The sequence below is a fragment of the Lagenorhynchus albirostris genome, chromosome X, assembly GCF_949774975.1.
Source record: "Lagenorhynchus albirostris chromosome X, mLagAlb1.1, whole genome shotgun sequence".
Taxonomy (NCBI): domain Eukaryota; kingdom Metazoa; phylum Chordata; class Mammalia; order Artiodactyla; family Delphinidae; genus Lagenorhynchus; species Lagenorhynchus albirostris.
The window spans coordinates 18,415,508-18,432,758 of record NC_083116.1 but is presented as its reverse complement, the minus strand read 5'-3'; the positions used below and the strand labels follow the sequence as shown (position 1 = coordinate 18,432,758).

Here is a 17,251-nt window from a genome sequence, read left to right as displayed (position 1 = left end):
TAATGGAGACGACAAATACCCACCTCACTCTGCTATGGGGCTGGTGAGGAAATGGCATGTTCCAGAATGATTCAGAGGGAATAGAAGAGTGAGGCTTGAGGAATGGGGCAGAGCTGGATCTTTCATAAGCTAAGTGCCTAATCTTAGAAGAGTCCCTTAATACCAATGCATAGTAACAAAGAAAGTGGTTTTTGCAGAAGGTTCCTTATGTTTCACCTAAGTTAGTAACATGGAATTGGCCTGGAAATGTTCATAGGGTTCACGTTTTAAGCTAAAAAGTAATTACGTGGTTTTCACAAAGTCGTATCTTCAGCACTTGATGTATTGAAAGAGACATCTTCATCTTCTTCATCTAGCTGTAGGCTACCAGAAGACAAGCGGATTCTGGCCGTGGGTGAACTTATTCCTTTGTCATACAAAGAGTAGTAGTCTGGTTTAAGAATCTCTGATTCAGAATCACTGGATTCACTAGCTACATACCCTTCTGTTGCTCCCTGATCCACTAAAACTGTTGGAAACTCCTGCTCTGCAAACACATATGTAAACAGGTCAGCTTTATGACTCAGAGCAGGACAAGGCCCTAAAGGTCTAAATTCTGATCCAAAAGGAAAACGGATAGTTTTCATGTCTGATTGGCTCTGGGACCGTTTAGGGGTTGGCTCTTGAATGTTATATGCAAATGCATCTTCTAAATTTGGATCTTCCTCTTCTAGATCTACACTGAGGTTGCCCCTGCCAGTAGTTTGGGCCATAGCTTCATGGAGTTCTTGAAAGTCTTGCTGAAAGCTCTTCATTCTGAGGTTCCTTGGGCTTCTTTTGGCTGGCTTCACTGCGGTAGGCTGTAGACAGCTGTCTGGCCTTTCCCTTTCCTCTGCCATGATTGGAGACTGTCTGGGCACCTGGGGTGGTCTGTCCACATAAAAGAAGACTTGGGGAGGCATAATAACCTGCTGACCAGTACAAGGAATATAGGGCACATCTGTGTAAGTTAGCTGCCTTGCTGGACTCACTTTGCTTATAAGGGCAGAAGATGTGCTCGTGTGATTGTCAGCAAACTTACAGCTTGTTTGGAAGGAGCTTAGAGGACTCCTTTCCTCAAAGTAGTCAGGATCGGGGTCAGTGGTAAAGACAGGGTCTGTATAAATAAAAGGGAATGAGGAACTGCTCTGGGACTGATGTAATGACGTGGGCTCTGCCTCCGGTTTGGAATGCTCCAGCTCGGCTGCAAAGGTCACCTCCACTGCAGAGTTTCTCCTCCTGCTGTCCAGCACAGGCTCAGAGGCGTGCACTCCATTCACATTTCGGTAGTACCCACTGCCACAGGCTAGTCTCAAATCTTCCACCTTGAGAGAAAGAACATGTTGGTGAAAGAAGGAAAAAGCCATTTGGTTGGGGTGGGGGCAGGGATCTAAATCAGCCTTGAATTTTCAAAGGTAGTTTTTCACAAAGGCCTTTCAACCCATGTTCTATGCCAGGGTTGATAAATAGATACATAAAAGGTAATAACTTGTACCACTTCCCAATTTATGTGCTGAAAAATACACATGACACTTTCCTTTCTCAACACCATCACACTCCCAGCCTCCGCATTCTCTATCTACTTGAGCCAGCAGTGTACTTCAAGCAGTATGGTTAAGTAGCTGTATTCATGAGCTAGGAGTTCTGCCTTTTGGTCCTGGCTCTGCCTTTATTTGCTGTGTGACCTTAGGCAAGTCTCCTAACCTCCCTGTTCCAGCCTCCTCCCTATTTTCTGTAAAATGGTGGGGAGGAGGGCTGTAAATGGCATGAGATGGTCAATCAATAGATGGTACCTTCCAGCATTATACCTCTGTGATGCCTTTCAGATAAAAATTGCCTCTGACTTGAATGAAGACAGAGTTTATGAGACCTCTAATTAATTTTTTTCAAGAGAGAGCAATGGTTCATACTATAAAACTCAAATGAAGCCATCATCTCACAGTTCCAGGAGAATAGTACTTTGTTCTTAACAAAATTACATAGCAAAAGTACTTTAAAAGCTTGACCCAAGGGACTTCCCTGGTGGTGCAGGGGTTAAGAATCCACCTGCCAATGCAGGAGACACGGGTTCAAGCCCTGGTCCTGGGAGATCCCACATGCTGTGGAGCAGCTAAGCCGGTGCGCCACAACTACTGAGCCTGTGTGACACAGCTACTGAAGTCTGCGCTCCTAGAGCCTGTGCTCAGCAACAAGAGGAGCCACCGCAATGAGAAGCCCACGCACCACAATGAAGAGTAGCCCCCGCTCGCCACAACTAGAGAAAGCCCATGCGCAGCAACAAAGACCCAACGCAGCCATAAATAAATTTATTTATTTATTTTTAAAGTTACTTTTTTAAATTTTATTTTTGTGGTACACGGGCCTCTCACTGTTGTGGCCTCTCCCGTTGCGGAGCACAGGCTCCGGACGCGCAGGCTCAGCGGCCATGGGTCACGGGCCCAGCTGCTCTGTGGCATGTGGGATCTTCCCGGCCCGGGGCACGAACCCATGTCCCCTGCATCGGCAGGCGGACTCTCAACCACTGCGCCACCAGGGAAGCCCTAAATTTATTTATTAAAAAAAAAAACCTTAAAAAAAAAAACTTAACCCAAGACCTTATAGCTTCCTCTAAGCCTTAAGATTTTCATAGGTAAAAAAGCAGCTTTTAGTTTTAAAAATACAAAGCCATAGAAATTCGTTTGGATCTGCATTTTGCAAGATGTTAGCAATACAGGTTGCAATTTAAAGACGTGCCAGATCTTTCCAGTCTATAAGGCACACACACCAGTTTACCCAATGGTCTTCTATTGGCTGGAGACTGAGTTGACAGACCTCCCCAGGAGGCTAACACAACTTGACCAGAGTAACCTTTTTACATACTGGGAGATTCTGGCAGAATTAATTCCTGGAAGCATTTGAAATGTGCATGTATTACATTTATATAAAGAAGAAGGAATTTTCAAAAACCTTACTTGTTTTGACACATCATAGAAGAGGTCTGGTGAGGACCTGCACTGTCGTTCATGGTACTGAGATGGGTAATGTTTCCTGAAATCCCCAAACAGAGAAGGAATTGAAATAGTCTTCATGTGAGTACAGGATCCCTATAAATCTCTAAATTCAACTTAAAAATCAATGTGACAAGTGGGAAGCAGCCACATAGCACATGGAGATCAGCTCGGTGCTTTGTGACCACCTAGAGGGGTGGGTTAGGGAGGGTGAGAGGGAGGGAGACGCAAGAGGGAAGAGATATGGGAACATATGTATATGTATAACTGATTCACTTTGTTATTAAGCAGAAACTAACACACCATTGTAAAGCAATTATACTCCAATAAAGATGTTAAAAAAGAAAAAATCAACGTGACAAAGAGAAACAAAACCATGTACCTTTCAAATGGCAAGCTCTTCAACCTCCCCTTTTTCCCATATTCCAAAAGTTGCCTTTGGGTTCTTCCGCTATTATAAAATCAAGATAAACAATTTTATGAATGCTCTTTGTAACCCAGTAGGCTAACTAAAACTCAAAAGTGTCATTTATTGTTGAAATCGAAAGATTCTGGATGAATGACATATGTCGTGAATCTCTGACCATCCCATTAATAATATACCCATTTATCCGAGGATCCGGCAGAGCAACCTCAACTATTCAGAACCCAGAAAGTTTTAAACGCTTCTGAACAGCGCTATATAGCAGTTACAAATTCTGGCCTTGAAAACTAATATACTTTCCTTTAAAGGCCTTTCCCCTTCCTCCAAATTTACACATAGTTTCTAATGAGGCTATTTGTCTGGTCTCGCAATCCATGACAGGAGAAAAACAGCTAACTAAACAGTAGAAGAAGGTTGCTCCAGTCAGACATACACTAGCAAAGAAAGCCAGCTGATTGCTGGGAGAAACACAAGAGCCAAAAAAGAAATCACTGACATAATAAAATCCAAAAAGTCTGGGCCATTTATCACTGTGGTGCAGGGTCTGACATGCCTCCCCCGCCCTGAGGCTGCCACTGCACTACAGCTGCCAGCAGAGGATAATAAGTGATGTTTATAATAGGTCATTAAGAAAAGGGACAAATATCCTCAGTATCATCTGTTTAAAAAGGCAGGGATTTGTAGAATACATTTTGGAAAGAGTCCATAAAAATATGTACGTTGTAAAAATCTCACTTTTTACTGGGGCAGGCTTCTACTACTTGAAAAAATCCTTCACAGGAAGCACTGGATTCGAATTTTTTTATCTTAGCTAAGAGTTTGAAAGCGTCTTCCAAAGAACTCCTAGGCTGGTGGGATCAAGTAAAAACAAGTTCTTATTTTGACCTCGCTTCCTTTCCTCCAAGGTGTTAACGTGTAGTAAGGAGCCTCCACTACAATATTGTTCAACCTCTCAAATCCCTTAGCCCCTGCAGTGCTTTCTCACCCTATCTTTTCCCTAACCACCACCAAAAGGATGTTGTTGAGCTGTCCTTCCTATGGCTAGCATGTAAGTTGCACGTAAGGAAAACAGTAGGTTCATTGACTACGTTTTCTCAAACGGCATATGCCCCCTTATCCTTGCAGAAATTCTGATCTAACCTCTTAAGTGGGGTGTACACCTGCCCCTACCTCCCTGTTAGGAAATATTGACGTAATGAGTCACACAGAGAATGAGCAGTAAAGGGTATCATCCTTTATGTGATTGAAATGGATTCTTTATTGCTTCTAGAATTCAAGCTCCTCCTACTGCCTTCCATGCTATTGAAAAGAAGTTGTGTGTTTAGTTTGCCTGTGTGCAATATTTAATTACCTGTAGCGGAAACTGGAACCCTTGCTGCAGAGTAGGGTTTTAGGCTTTGATTTGGGCTCTTCAGAAAGTCTGAAGAAAGCATGGTACTCCACACAAGTCTTCCAGAAAGCCTTGCAGGCATCTCGGCTGGCCATGGTGAACTCCAAGGTATCCTTGCACAACACCTGTATAAACCAATTTCCATCAAGCAAAACATCCTTCAACAATATCAAAGACCTTCAAATCCCAACGCCTTCTAAACTATTGGTCCAGGGGCCCATCCAGCTTCTGATTTTCCACTTGGCTCCCTTAGGCTTCACACCTACTGAAACCAAATGATTGGCAAACTTCCAAGGAACAGACAGGGCCACTGCTCAAAAACAGAACCTTCTCTAAGAAGCAAATCTTGCTCTGCACACCCTCCTCACCTCACATGCTTTTTTACCCCCTCTTCTCTGCCAGGAACATATTTATGAAGTTGTAAATTAGGTTAAAATGAACATCAAAGGACATCCTTTCAAAGTGACAAGAAGTTATAAATGACCAACAGGAAAAGGGGAGGGAGGAGGAGATCTTTCCTACAAATGGTAGGCTTTATAGGATGATTGTATATACATGAGTCTTTTTAACACACCAGCTAGAAACATTCTCCCTCTTTATGCTGCCTTGTTTTATGATGCTCTGTGTTGCTCATTTAGCGTATTCTAATCGGCTGTAGGGGAGCTTAGTCTTCCAGACCTAAAGTGCAAGGTTGCCCCATCTCCTGACTCACTATATACCCCCATTTGCCCATGCACGTGTGCAGTCCACTTTGCTGCTCCCCTTCTCTCATTCCTCTCCAGGTCCCTGGATGCAGCCCTGGGATTCGTCACAAGCTGCGCACTGGATTCAGTCTTCTGAACTGCTCAAATGAACACTTTTATCTAAGGCTAAGGTTCAGAGAATGAAGCCCAAACTACTGAATTATCTGTAGGTCAAAAATGTAGTTGATACATATTTTTAATTTCCTTTATAGTCATAAAAAATTCTTTCTAGCTCCTTTGTCCCACCCTGTACAATGCAGCCTTGCCCAATAGTTGCTTCTTTTGCTTAATATATACCCACTCCCCACATCCTGCTTTGGGAAAGAGTAGGTATTCAATTATTTGGCATGTAGTAGGTGTTCAATTATTTTTGCTTAAGGAAAGAAGATGAAAATGCTTTATAAAAGGAAGCAAATAACGTTGAATTAATATGTCCACAGTCTTAGATCTGGGCTCTTTCATTTGACTTACCAAATCCCTGAAAAATGGTTTCTAAGGAGACTTGTCTTTCATCCCAGCCACCCCATTTTCCTATTACTTTATTCATTTTGAACTGCCAATAGGATTTCTTAGTGTTTTGCCTTTAGTAAAAATATGACTAAAGCTCTAGTTTATTTATGTAGAGGCAAAAGAGGGAGAATATTATTGGTCAGGGCCAGGCAGATTTCATCACTCACAATCAAACCATTTGCAGAAACAACCAAGAAATCTCAAGTGAGTAGAAAGTAAAAGAAGTTATTCAAAAGCTACTTACCAAGATGTTGGCATGAAGTTTGATGAGAAAATGTTTTCTCTTAAAACTCAACTTGCGGATTTTAGCCCAGTTGAAAGTATTTATCTTTGTATTTCCCTATGATGAAACACATGACAAATTTCAGGATGAATTTCAGCACAAGCTGGTTTGTAAGACAATGCAAACCTATTGGAAAATGCACTTCATGAACAGGACTATCCTTGATCTATCTCTTGCACAGACTGATCCAGTTGTACTAGATAGAAGCTATGGCCAAAGAAGGCATTCCAGGTGGGACACAAACCTGCTCTGAAATGCAAGTAAGAAGGGGCATGCCTGGGAAAAGTTTCTAACCAGGATAGGGGATCACAGTAGAAAAAGATTGCAGGTATCCGGGTATACCCCACTTTTCGAAAGTTCACTTTATGCCACTTCGCTTTTACTTCGCTTTGACGAAAGACCCACATTATTACAAGTTTTTGCTAACTGAAAGAAATCCAAAGAGGATTTTTGATTTTACTCCAAAAAAGGAGAAAATAAAAATCAGCATTTGTTTTGCAGTGAGCTGTTATAGAGCCAGCACACACCCTGAGCAGTGAGAGCGGCACCTCTTAAGCTCCTTCCCCAGGAACTACACTCTGCTCGGCAGCTCAGCATCAAGCCACCATAGCTTTGAACTGTACATCGGTACTTTATCTCGATTTATTTTGTGCACCCATTAGCAAAATGTGTCCTCAGGTAATGCTTCTTCACTTTACACTCTTTCAGCTAGGAAAGGTTTCATAGGACTGCTCTACTTTCAAATAGCAGGGGAAACCTGAACTGCGATAGCTCCTCTAATCTCACCCCCTTCCCATGTTTCCAAATTCAACTGCTTTAAAAAAAAATCCCATTTATTCTGCCACCTCATTTACTCAAACCCCTTCAATAGCTCTGCACCACCTACATCAACTCTAAACTCTTTTGGCTTGATTTTTTTGCCCCAACTATATTGACTATAACTTTGATCTCACTGCTCCCAGAAAACACCTTTCCATCCTACTCTGTACCTTCCCTCCCATAGGTCTCCTCATTCTCCTTACCCAGAATGACTAGTACCTCCTCTAGGATATTCCATATCATTGCCATAGCTTACACCCATTTCTAACTCCTCTGAACTCCTTTAGCTCTCCTGGACTACTCAAACAGTTTAACTCTCTTGTTTGTTTGTTTGTTCACATAGTCCAAAAATCAAAGGGGGCACAAAAATAAATATATTGAGAAGTCTCACGCCCACCACTGTCACTCCTACCTCTGTCCCCATCTAACCACTGTCTACAGGTAACCACATTATTTTGTTGGGTATACTACTTCTGCAACTAAAGTAAATGTGATAGATTAGCTTTTGATTACTCATTGTCTGATATTGATCGCTATTTCAAAATAAATTGTGACTATCATAATGACAGGAGCCATATGTCATGCTTAATGTTAGTTTCTTGATTATGTCATCCTTTATCCTTCTCAGGGCCTTTGCCTGTGTGCCCTTTCCCTGGAACACCCTCCTTCATCAGCCAATCATATCCCATTGGTCTGGATAATTTCCTCAGGTCTTGCTTAAATGTTAAGTCCCTTTCACATGTGTTACCTTAGCATCCTGTGCTTCCTCTAGCACAAAGCACATCACATTTGTTTATAATTACTTGTTTAATTGTCTGTCTTCCTCCTACTGGAATTTAAGTTCCTATTAGAATTTAAGTCAGGGTCATGCCTGTTTACCTCTGCGGCTCTAGTACCTGGCACAGAGTGGATGTACAATAAGTATACTGATAGGAGGATGAATGGATTGCTGCCCAACTATAAATATACTCAAACTCATTGAATTGTACCATTAAAACAGATGACTTTTATGTTGTGCAAATTATAGCTCAATAAAGCTGTTTTTTGTTAAAGAAAGAATAGTACAATGAAGAACAGATAGAGGGTACTGAATACATAAATACTCTTTGACTGGATTTCAGGTAGGACAAAATAGACCATCTATATTGTTCCCAACTGTCCACAGAAGTATTCACAATGAAAGAGATCACAACTAACATGACGGTCTTGCTCTCATACCCTTCCCATTTTCTCTCATGCAATAGGAAATAGCAAGAATCAGGGTTAGCAAGAATAGATACATGAAAGCAATCTTGAGAAAGAAAAATGGAGCTGGAGGAAGCAGGCTCCTGGACTTCAGACTATACTACAAAGGTACAGTAATCAAGACAGTATGGTACTGGCACAAAAACAGAAATATAGATCAATGGAACAGGATAGAAAGCCTAGAGATAAACCCACACACTTATGGTCACCTTATCTTTGATAAAGGAGGCAAGAATATGCAATGGAGAAAAGACAGTCTCTTCAATAAGTGGTGCTTGGAAAACTGGACAGGTACATGTAAAAGAATGAAATTAGAACACTCTCTAACACCATACACAAAAATAAACTCAAAATGGATTAAAGACCTAAATGTAAGGCCAGACACTATCAAACTCTTAGAGGAAAACATAGGCAGAACACTCTATGACATAAATCACAGCAAGATCATTTTTGACCCACCTCCTAGAGTAATGGAAATAAAAACAAACAAATGGGACCTAATAAAACTTCAAAGCTTTTGCACAGCAAAGGAAAACATAAACAAGATGAAAAGACAACCCTCAGAATGGGAGAAAATATTTGCAAACGAAGCAACTGACAAAGGATTAATCTCCAAAATTTACAAGCAGCTCATGCAGCTCAATATCAAGAGAACAAACAACCCAATCCAAAAATGGGCAGAAGACCTAAATAGACATTTCTCCAAAGAGGATATACAGACTGCCAACAAACACATGAAAGAATGTTCAACATCATTAATCATTAGAGAAATGCAAATCAAAACTACAATGAGATATCATCTCACACCAGTCAGAATGGCCATCATCAAAACATCTCCAAACAATAAATGCTGGAGAGGGTGTGGAGAAAAGGGAACCCTCTTACACTGTTGGTGGGAGTGTAAACTGATACAGCCACTATGGAGAACAGTATGGAAATTCCTTAAAAAACTAAAAATAGAACTACCATATGACCCAGCAATCCCACTACTGGCATATACCCTGAGAAAACCATAATTCAAATAGAGCCATATACCAAAATGTTCATTGCAGCACTATTTACAATAGCCAGGACATGGAAGTAACCTAAGTGTCCATCGATAGATGAATGGATAAAGAAGATGTGGCACATATATACAATGGAATATTACTCAGCCATTAAAAGAAACAAAATTGAGTTATTTGTAGTGAAGCAGATGGATCTAGAGTCTGTCATACAGAGTGAAGTAAGTCAGAAAGAGAAAAACAAATACCATATGCTAACACATATATATGGAATCTAAAAAAAAAAGAAAAATGTTCTGAAGAACCTAGGGGCAGGACAGGAATAAAGACGCAGATATAGAGAATGGACTTGAGGACACGGGGAAGGGGAAGGGGAAGGTGGGGTGAAGTGAGAGAGTGACATGGACTTATATATACTACCAAATGTAAAATAGATAGCTGGTGGGAAGCAGCCACATAGCACAGGGAGATCATGTCGGTGCTTTGTGACCACCTAGAGGGGTGGGATAGGGAGGGTGGGAGGGAGACGCAAGAGGGAGGAGATGTGGAGATATATGTATATGTATAGCTGATTCACTTTGTTATAAAACAGAAACTAACACACCATCATAAAGCAATTATACTCCAATAAAGATGTTCTAAAAGATTAATAAAAAAAGAATAGATACATGTATATGTATAACTGAATCACTTTGCTGTATACCTGAAACTAACACAACATTGTTGATGAACTATACTCCAATATAAAATTTTAAAAAGTTATTACAAGATAATGGATATATTTCCCTGAGCTGTATAATATATCTTTGTTGCTTATCTAAAAAAAAATAAAAATAAAAAAGAATCAGGGTTTGAGTGGACTGGGTAAAAATTCCCTCCTGGGTGAACAGGTGTGCCTGTGATCCATTGGGTCTTTTGTCCATCAGTGTGGCTCTCATGCTGTAAAGTTTATAACCACATAAATTAGAAGGTTAAGATTCTTGTTGCCAAGTCTGTACCTGATCTGCTTTGTGACTTATTTCAGTGCTCTAATTCAGTCCTGGGGGTCAGTGGGTCTGAAGCCACCCCTTTCTTTGTCACAGGTGATTCATTCCAAAACCTGTCTAGGTATCTGCCTATCATTCTGAAGCTTCTTAAACCTTAACTTGGATCTAAATTCATTGGATGCTCACAGATAGAAGGAGTCCAAAAAGACTGAAAAGCTGTTGAAAAATATGTTCTGGCCACATTCCAAGGAGTGAGGATTAATGGTGATGGAGAGAGCCCTCTCTGGAAAACAGAGTCCTGGGAAAAGGATAAGTCAGTAAACATCAACCATTGCTTTCAGGGTTGGGCACTAATTCTCTACTAGCTGGCACTGGGCACCTCCAACAAAACTGCTAACTGAATGAGAACAACCCTTCAGGTTGTTTCTGGTGGATTTGGACAGGCTGAATGCAATTTATGTCACAGCCTAAGCTTTTAGGATGCCAAAAATCTGTATTCTTATTTAGGGTCTAAAAGTTCCAAAGAGCCTCTTGACTTCATTTCTTCACCATGCTGGCCTGATCTAATGTGTGAGCTCCTGAGAATCAAAACAGTCAGCTCCAGACTGCAAATGGAAGCAAAGGACATCAAGGGGAGGAGACTTACCCTAAACTCTTCCAAGCACTGCCTCCTTTCCTTGCTGGTGGTAAGACTGAGGGGTGGGGTCACCTTGAGAATGGACATTCAAGTTTGAGCCAAGATAACACCCAAAACTGAAGACTTTAAAGGAAAAGAGCTGTTACCCGTAACACCAGTACGCCCATGTGAGCAACAGCCAGTTGGATCTGCATCCCTTCACCATCACTGGCAGGGTGCGGCCTGATGCCGTACATGTCCAGCTTCCTCGCTATGTCCAGTAGCAGAATGTCAGATTCAGCTGGGCTCCTGCCACTGCAAAGGGAAAGAATTTATAAGCCTAATAAATGCAGCAAGAATGACGCCTAAAAAAAAAAGAATGACACCTCTACCCCGAGAGCTCGAAGAGGAACTCAGTGTTTTCTTGAGCCTGAAGTTTCTCTGACTTAAAGGCTTGCTTTTAAGAGTCTGTCCTCAGCTTCAGTCTTCCCTGCCAGCAGAACAGGCGGAAGCAGATGCCAGGGAAAGTACTTACATGTGCTTCTGATGGAAGTGCACGATCTTGCTCTCTAAATCGTCTTGGTTCGGTAAGTACCGGGTTTGTGCCAAATATTTCCTATCTGTTTCTTCATGAAAGTCTCCCAGTTCTGCTGCATGACAGTAAAGTGACATTTTTTACATTACCATTGATGAGTTAAGCAGTGGAGCACCCAGCAGACCCTCTGACCTCCCCCAAACAGCCCTTTCTTTGCAGCCAGTGCAGCCCTAGACCTCCTGAATATATGTATATTTGTTTCAGGATATGGGTGGTGGGGGAGGACCTAACTGGTTCTTCTTCAAATAAGAAGCAGTGGGTTGTTATGAAGTCACAGACACAGTGTAGGTCTTAAAGGCTCCAGGATCATAGATGAATATTTTCTTATTTTCTTCTCCCACATTCTGTTGATGATCTCTTCTACTTCTGATCAGTCCCTGTTATGAGTTGAACTGTGACCTCCCTCTCAAATTCATATATTGAAGTCCTAACCCCCAGTACCTCAGAATGTGACTGTGTTTAGAGACAAGGCCTATAAGGGAGTGATTATTTTAAAAATGAGGCAGTAGAGTGGGCCCTAATCCAATCTGATTGGTATCCTTATAAGAAGAGGATATTTGGACACCAGGCACCAGGAATGCAGGTACACAGAGGAAAGACTGGGTGAGGACTCATCAGGAAGGCAGCTATCTGCAAGCCAATGAGAGAGACCTCAGAAGAAACCAAACCTGCTGACACTTCAATCTTGGATGTCTAGCCTCCAGAAGTGTGAGAAAATAAATTTCTGTCCTTTAAGTCACCTAGTCTGTTGTATTTTGTTATGGTAGCCCTAGCAAACTAATTCAGCCCCCTAACCTCCCTCTGCCTTGATCAGGCATTATTAAGAAAGGAGAATACAAATGCCAACTCCAATGCAAGCCAGTCACAGCCATTCATCACTCTGTACATTGGGAATCTAGTAAAACCCTGCTGTATGGAATCCCCAGTCAGTGAATAATTCTGGAAATTATTCTCACTTTTCCAAATCACTGGAAGTTTATCCCTGCTCATAATCTATTCTAGATATATCCAATTTATTGTTATAAACATCTATTATAGCACTGTGCCTACAAAGGCAATTGAGGTATATAGGATTATCTGCCCCTACAGTAAATGGCTTGAAACTGTTTTGATTTTTGAATTCTTGTGTGTTCTTTATAATTATTATGCCTTTTCCCTCTCTGTCAGATTAATAGGAATCACTTCCTGGTCATTGACTTCCCCTGAAGAAGTCTCTACTTGGTTCCAAATTGTGACTTCTAATCTACCATAAAATGGGCACCCCAAACAATTTTTACAATTAAAATTCACATTTTAACATGAAAAAAGGGGAATGCAGATATCCAAACCTGTTAGCATTTTATGAATTATAAGAGTAAATAGACTCTCCATGGAATCATGTGGTGCTCTCCTATTGAGTAAAATTCATGGACATGGGGGCATCAGTTTTGAGTACTAGAAAGTTATTTTCTCTTTTGGCTTGGTTTTCTATTGTGTTTTAGACAGATGGCATGCTCATTTTTAGATAGGTGAAGTGTATTTATATATTTCAAAACCACATTAGAATGAAAATCTTTATATAACAAACTTTTTTAAAAAGACCAAATCAATGGCTCTTTTATCTATTTATTTTTTTCCCAAATTGATAAATGTACAAATATCATTAAAACTTAATCAGTGGCTTCCCTGGTGGCGCAGTGGTTGAGAGTCCGCCTGCCGACGCAGGGGACGCGGGTTTGTGCCCCGGTCCAGGAAGATCCCACATGCCGCAGGGCGGCTGGGCCCGTGGGCCATGGCCGCTGAGCCTGTGCATCCGGAGCCTGTGCTCCGCAGAGGGAGAGGCCACAGCAGTGAGAGGCCCGCGTAACACACAAACAAAACAAAACAAAACAAAACAAAATGTAATCAGGCCCACCCATATGGTTTCACTAGTTAATGCTATCAAATATTCAGATAAGATACAAATACCAATTTTTCACAAACTCTTCCAGAAAATAGAGTAAGGAACACTTACCAACTCGTTCATAAGGCCAGTATTACTCTGATACCAAAATCAGACACAGACATCACAAGAAAACTACAGATTAATATCTCTCATGAATACAGAGGCAAAAATCCTCAACAAAATACTAGTAAACTGAATCCAGCAACATATAAAAAAGAATTATACATCATGACCAAGTGGGATTTATCCCAGGAGTGCAAGATCAGTTCAACACGTGAAGGTTAATTAATGTAATATGCTATGTTAATAGAATAAAGGACAAAAAATACATTATCATATCAATAGATGCAGAAAAAACATTGGGCAAAATCCAACACCAATTCATGGTAAAAACATTCAGCAAACAAAAAATTGAAGGGAACTTCTTCAACCTGATAAAGTTGGAAAACCTACAGCTAACATCATAATAATACTAAATGGTGAGGAACTGAGTGCTTTCCCCTAAGACCAGGGACAAGACAGGGATGTCTGCTCTTGCCACTTCTATCCAACATTCTACTGGTGATTCTAGTCAGTCAGTCTATATATATATATATATATATATATATAAAAATCACTTGCTGTACACCTGAAACTAACACAACATTGTAAATCAACTATACTTCAATTTAAAAAAAAGAGCACACACACACACAAAGAAAATGAAAAGTCAAGCCACAGATTGGAAGAAAATTTCACAAATTATATATCTCATAAAGGATTTTTAATAAGAATATATAAAACTCTCTTAAAATTCGATAAGACAACCCATTTTAAAATTGGCAAAAATTTGAATATGCATTTTACCAAAGTAAACATAGGAATGGTTAATAAACAGATGAGAAGGTGCTCAACATCATTAGTCATTAGGAAAATGCTAATTATAATTGCAATGAGATTCATTGCACTAGAATGACCATAATCACAAAGATAGACAATACCAAATTTTAGTGAAGATGTGGAGAAATTGGAAACCTCATACATTTCTGGTTTTATTGTAACAATTTGGTGAACAGCTTGTCAGTTTCTTAAAATGTTAAACACAAATTTACCTTAAGACAAAACAATTACATTCCTGGAAATCTACAAAAGAGAGATGAAAACATGTGTCCACACAAAGACTTGTACATGAATATTCATAACATTATTCATAATAGCTAAACTGGAAACAATCCAAATGTCCCTGGCCAAGTAAATAGATAAATAAAATGTGGTATACCCATAAAATGGAATACTACTCAGCAATAGAAAGGAACAAACTGCTGTGATTCATGTTACAACTTGCATGAATTTCAAAAACATTGTGTTGAATGAAAAAAGCCAGATACAAAAGACCACATATTTTATCATTCCTATTACATGAAATGTCCAGAAAAGGCAAATCTATAGAAACAGAAATTAAATTAGTGGTTGAGTGACTGCCAATGGGCATGAGAGAGCTCTTTTGGCATGATGGAAATGTTTGAAAACTGGGTTGTGGTAATGGTTGCACAACTCTGTAAATTTACTAAAAACCATTGAGTTACAGACTTAAAATGAGTGAATTTTATGGTATGCACATTATACCACAATAGAGCTGTTTTAAAAAATAAATTAAACACACACACACACACACACACACACACACACACACACCAATCTTTCTCTTTATTAAGCACAAGTATTAAGCACAAGACCTTACGTTGACCCTAAGGAAAACATAGGAACATAGGAACATAGGAACATTCTCTCCATGCAGGACTATAACAATCTAGGAAGAGACCTATGACATACAAATGAGTAAATATCATTAGTGATAGAAGGTAGCATGTGGTGTGAGCACCTTCACTGTTACCACGCTGGTCCAAATTACCATCATCTCTCTCTCTCCTGCTGTCGTCTGTTATCTTGTCTCCCCACTTCCACCATCCCTCATAAAGTCTATTTTCTCTCATTTTTAAAAATTGAATAAATTTGACATATAACATTGCAGCAATTTAAGGTGTACAGTATGTTACTTTGATACATTTATAGATTGCAATATGGTTGCCATTGTAGCAATATTTATCACATTACATAATTATAGTACAATATTATTGTCTATATTTATTATACTGTACATTAGATCACTATGGCTTATTTACTACTCGCTACAAATTTCTGTTTTCACCACAGCAGCCAACATGATGTAGTTAAAACCTAGTTCAGATCATTTCACTCCTCTGTTTCAAATGCTACATTGGCTTCCCATCACATTTAGAGTAATGTCCTAGGTCTTTAATATGCTTTTAAAGCCCTCCATGATTACTGTCTCCCTCTCTCCCTCAGTTCCAGCCATCCACAAAGCCTGCTTAATGTTTCTTGAATACTCCCAGCATGCTCCTACCTCAGGCCCTTTGCACTGGATGTTCTCTGCCTGGAGCTCCCTTCCACCAGATTTCTGCATAGCTTGGTCTTTTACCTCCTTCAAGTTTTGTTTAACTATCACCTTCACAGTGAAGCCTACCCTGACCACCTTATTTAAAAATTCAGTACCCAGCCCCCGAATTTCCCTCTCTCCCTTCCATACTTTATTTTCTCCAGTGCACTTATCACCTTCAAACTTACATTATATATTTCCTTATTTTGGTCTGATTGTCCTCCACTGCCAAAATGTGAGCTCCACGAGAGCAAAGATCTTTTTATTTCACTGCTATGTTCCCAGTACCTGGCATGTAGTAGGTACTTAATAAAATTTGCTGAGTGAATGACAAAGAAGAGTTACTGTACTAAGGGCATTCATAAAAGGGAGGCTTCATTTGGAATGTACAAACTGTATTTGGGAGGAAGAGTCTGGCTAGAGCCAGAGGGGTGTGTAAGAGAGATTTAAGCAGATGAGGTCAGAATGTGGAGGTTCTTGAATGCCTAGAACATACATATTAGATGAATAAATAAATGAGCAAACGAATGAGCATCCTGGCTGTGTTCTGCACACTGTCTTAGCAACCAGTGAAATAATCTGACCTGGATGGATTGTGAAGAGCCGACTCCTTGAAACTTCCGCTTTTTTTCTGTGGAAAGAGCTTCTATTGACAAACAAAATATCCTCTAGAAAAGCTGAAGTGTTCTGTGCTATGCCTGAAATGGCCACTAGGGAATGCTCAAATCCATAATGTTGAACTATTAAGAATGAAATTGGGCTCCCCCATCAGAGGCTGTCTGGGGAGCCCCAATCCTCTGACTGCTGCCTTAAACAGGCAGCTAACGGAGAAGGATAAGTCTTCCAATATTGTTTTCTCCACCTGCCTTACCCCATCTCCCGACCCCACCCCAAGAACAATACTGGACATATAGTTAGTGTCCTTGGCATTCAAGGCCCTTCAAAATGATGCTTAGTTTTTTGCCACCTCTCCTAAACAGACCCTATGCTCGAGTTGTACTTAAGCTGCATCCTCTGTATATACTTTTTCTTGTACCATCACCTTTTTTTCTTTTCTGTTTTCTCTGCTTATCATTACATATCCAATTCCTATGCATCACTTTAAGGCCCAGCGCAAAAGCCATCTCATCCATAAGCCTTCCCTGATAACTACTGGTCTCACTGCCTTCCTGAGATCCTGGGCTCTCATCCTGTCTCGCTTATGAGTCACTTGGTAAACACTGATTCATATACTGTCTCTATCCAAGCCCTTCATTCTGGAGTTCCCAGT

The 17,251-nt window shown here is 40.4% G+C and overlaps 1 protein-coding gene across 1 annotated transcript in view; it reads right to left on the bottom strand.

The window, feature by feature from the left end:
* Positions 1-266: 266 nt before the first annotated feature.
* The window catches only part of FRMD7 (FERM domain containing 7), a 54,180-nt gene continuing 37,195 nt past the window's right edge, over positions 267-17,251 (bottom strand). The window contains 7 exon segments of the mRNA XM_060137272.1: positions 267-1,343; positions 2,970-3,045; positions 3,388-3,456; positions 4,781-4,944; positions 6,317-6,412; positions 11,193-11,340; positions 11,561-11,675. Coding sequence (XP_059993255.1) covers positions 267-1,343; positions 2,970-3,045; positions 3,388-3,456; positions 4,781-4,944; positions 6,317-6,412; positions 11,193-11,340; positions 11,561-11,675 — 1,745 coding nt within the window.